This window comes from Alexandromys fortis, unplaced genomic scaffold (assembly GCF_014885135.2).
Source record: "Alexandromys fortis isolate MF-2015 unplaced genomic scaffold, M_Fortis_MF-2015_v1.1 scaffold_26, whole genome shotgun sequence".
NCBI classification, from domain to species: Eukaryota; Metazoa; Chordata; class Mammalia; order Rodentia; family Cricetidae; genus Alexandromys; species Alexandromys fortis.
In genome coordinates, this window is record NW_026067894.1 from 5,980,406 (window position 1) to 5,984,125 (window position 3,720).

Here is a 3,720-nt window from a genome sequence, read left to right on the forward strand (position 1 = left end):
CTCGAAAAACAAAAAAAAAAAAAACAAAAAAAAGACAAAAAAAAAAAAAAAAAAAAAAAACAAGTGTGGCAGCTCACCTGTAACCCAAGCACTGGAAAAGCTGAGGTAGGAGGACTGTAGCCTGGGCTACAGTCTGAGCTGGAAAAGGGGGTGTGAGAGAAAGCACTCTGTGGTGCTGGGAAAGGTATCTTATGCCAGTAACCAGGATGGAGATGGATAAGACAGGATAAAGAGTAGGTTCAAAACCAGCCTAAGACAGATCATAGCCTGTATCTGAGCTCCTGTCTTGAGGAAGAGAAGGTTATAAGCCTATTACTATTTTACTTAGAGTAAATAATCACAATTTTAAAAATCCAGTCTTCACCGTTCATAAAAGGCTGGTCTTGTGAGTGTTTTTAAACACAATCATCATGACGGGTGGTGGTGGCACACACCTTTGATCCCAGCACTCAGGAGGTAGAAGCGGGCGGATCTCTGAATTCCAGGAAAGCCTGGTCTACACAGACACTCTGTCCCGAAAAATAAAATTTCTCTCTCTTGGTTTTTCGAGACAGGGTTTCTTTGGGGCCTGCGCTGGAACTCGCTCTTGTAGACCAATTTACAGAGATCCGCCTGCCCCTGTCTCCTAAGTGTTGGGATTAAAGGTGTGCGCCCCGCTAAATTTCCCTATTATAAGGCAGGATCTCATCCTAGTCCAAGTTACCTTGGAACTCAGTCTCTAAGTGCTGAAATTACAGGCTTGAGCCATCATCCCCAGCTTATCCTAAAACTGTTCAACAGTTCAGCCAACAAAAATCTTAAATATCTAAAACCTTATGTAAAAGTTAAGGCAAATATGTAAAAAGACAAAAGGGAGATTTTTCTAGCCGTTAACCACTTCTGTTTTATGAGTAAATAAAACCCCACAAAACTAACAACAACAACAACAAAACTCCTCAGTTTTTCTAGAGAAAAATCTTTATAGACATAAGTATGATCGTGTGACAAAAATCTCTCCCAAAAAGTTCTGGGGAAATTCAAAGCAAGGGAATCGCTGAAAACAAAAGCCTTTTATTTTTTTGAAAACCAGGTTGGCCTCGAACTCCTAGAACCTTCTGAGTGACAAGGTCTACTTAAGTACCGCGTCAGTTTATCTAAGTTAACTATGAAGCTCTATGGGAGAGGCTTCTTCAGCATTCCGTTTTCAAAGCGATTTCCGCGAAACATGAGGGATACTCCATTTAACCGGAAAATTGCTAATTTCTCAAATCTCGACAATCTGTCTCTCCCCGATTATCTCTAACCCATTAACCACCCTCCATCCAGCTGGGGAAGATAAAGGCTACAAACACCCTCCCCCGCCATCCCGTTATTTCTCACTAGCATCTTTTTCTGTTTTCCGACTTGGTGGACAGGGGCTCCCTCCGCATCCCGAGCTGACCTCGAACTCGCGCCAATGCTCCCGCCTCGGCCTCCCCGAGCGCTGGGATCACAGGCCAGGGCCGCCCCGCCTGGCAACCTTTTCTCTTTCAACAACAAAAAATTCCTTCCAAGGAGAGGGGGCGTGCACCCCGTGGAACGTGGACGTCGGATCAATGAGAAACAGACGTCCGGCCCGCCAGACTGGACAAGCCAGGAGCACGCGGGGAGGAAGGGTCCCGAGCGTGCGGCTCCGCACGCCGGCAGCGCTGCGGTGCGGCCCGGCCCGGCGCCCACCCTCGCTCCCGCAAGGCCAGCAGAGGCCGGTGGCGCGGCCTAGGCCCCGCGCGGGCCCCGCCATCTTCGCCCCGCCCCTCCCCCGCGCCGCGCCGGCCGCCGCTCGCTTGCTCGCCGTGCGCCCGCGGCCTCCCCCGCGCAGTCGCTGCTCCGGTGCTCTCACCTGGTGTCGTCCGCCACANAATCCTCTTGGCCGTCGAGTGTAGAAATCAAGCGGAACATAAACATCTACTATTGGACCATAACGACCAAATTCCCGACGTAAATCTTCAGACCTGGTGTCGTCCGCCACGTTCCTGACGAACAGAGACGTGTTGGGGGGGCGCAGGTAGCGGGACATGGCGGCGGCACTAACGGGCTCAGCAAACCGTCCGCGGCTCCGCCGGCGGCTCCCAGCCACTCACACTCTCGCCCAGAGCCAGAGGGCTCCGCTACAGCAACTGCCTCTTCTCGCGAGACTTCGCTCCCGCCTCCACTCCCCCTCCCCCGTCCCACCTACCACCCCGCAGCTGCAGCAGCAGCAGCAGCAGCGGCAGCACCGGCGCGGACCAACGGCTTCTTCCCGCGAGATCTCGCGCGGCCTGGCGCACGCGCCGCAGCCGCGGCCCTAGTCATTGGCTCCAGGCGCAGGTCCTTTCCTCCCTGCAGCCCGTTCTTTCTTTCTTTAGCGCTTCATTTTCCCGCCCTTTTCTGCCCTGCAGCTCCCGCTCCCCCCCCCCCCACCTCGTACTGGCCGGCGAATGTTTTCAACTGCCATGGCTGAGCTTTTAAGCCTCAGAACCCGGGGAGACCGCTCTGAAATCTTCTGGTCGGGGTTGTGCCTTGGTTTTTCGTCAGATCCCTGATAGGAGCTTACAGTTTCTTTGCAGGGCTCGGCTTGGGGTGGCTGGAGATGTGCAGAAAGCGGGGCCTGTGGTTCCAGAGCTTTCTGCACGGAGTGCACGCACTCTTTGCTCCTGCCCCACACCTTGTCTCCCATGCACGCATTTCCCTCCCGATGAGAGCCGGCCCAAATCCCTGCTGTCCGTGTCTTTGTTCTCATGTCACCCCGACTGCAAAGTACCTACTTGGGAAAGGCTCTCTTTCCGTGTCAATTTTATGAAAGCCTCTGCGAGGTGTCCTTTCCTCCTTCCTTTCTGGGGATCCAATCTAGGACCTTGCATATGCTAGCCAAATCCCCCACAGGTTCGCACCTTAGAGCGACTGACTGACTCTCCCCTCTCCCCCCTCTTCCGTCTCCTCTCCCCTTTCTGTGAGATTCTGCTAGAAAATGTACCCAGGGCCTTCCACGAACTACATAAAACACTCTTCTACTGAGCTACTTTCCCTAGACTAGAAAATACATTAACAAGCCTGCCCTTAATCCCAGCACTCTGGAGGCAGAGGCAGGTGGATCTCTGTGAGTTTGAGGCCAACCTGGTCTACAAAGTGAGTTCCAGTACAGAGAAAGCTTGTCTCAAACAAACAAACAAACAAACAAACAAAAAAAAAAAAAAGGAAGAAAGAAAGACCTGACTGGCCAATGAATGAAAAAGAAAGAAGAAAAAAGAGGTGGGCAGTGGTGGCGCACGCCTTTAATGCCAGCATTTGGGTGGCATAGACAGGCAGATCTCTGTGAGTTCCAGGCCAGCCAGGACAGGCTCCAAAGCTACAGAAAACCCTGCCTCCAAAAAAGACAAAACAAAAAAAATTATCCGAATGGCCAATAGATACATTTCACAAAATGAACGCTTTTAGGAAGGCTCTGTAGTTTCAGTAGCAACACGGAAGATGTTACTGTTAGGTATTTTTCCTAACGTGAGCTCTCTGCCAAAGCAAAAAAATCCCAATCAAGTCAAATCACAACAAGCCAAATTAAGAAATAGTCAGGTAGGCCAGGCGATGGTGGCGCACGCCTTTAATCCCAGCACTCGGGAGGCAGAGGCAGGCGGATCTCTGTGAGTTCGAGACCAGCCTGGTCTACAGAGCTAGTTCCAGGACAGGCTCCAAAGCCACAGAGAAACCCTGTCTCGAAAAACCAAAAAA

The 3,720-nt window shown here is 51.6% G+C and overlaps 1 protein-coding gene across 8 annotated transcripts in view; it reads right to left on the reverse strand.

Annotated features, from left to right (window-relative positions):
* The window catches only part of Srsf10 (serine and arginine rich splicing factor 10), an 11,822-nt gene extending 9,669 nt beyond the window's left edge, over window positions 1–2,153 (reverse strand). The window contains exon 1 of one of the 8 annotated variants that reach the window (XM_050153657.1): window positions 1,971–2,114. In XM_050153657.1, coding sequence (XP_050009614.1) covers window positions 1,971–2,035 — 65 coding nt within the window. In that variant the 5' untranslated portion in view covers window positions 2,036–2,114. Of the gene's footprint in view, window positions 1–1,359; window positions 1,378–1,858; window positions 1,875–1,970 lie in introns of those variants that run through there. The other 7 variants (XM_050153690.1, XM_050153685.1, XM_050153648.1 and 4 more) reach the window with 7 other exon arrangements.
* Between the last annotated feature and the right edge of the window lie 1,567 nt (window positions 2,154–3,720).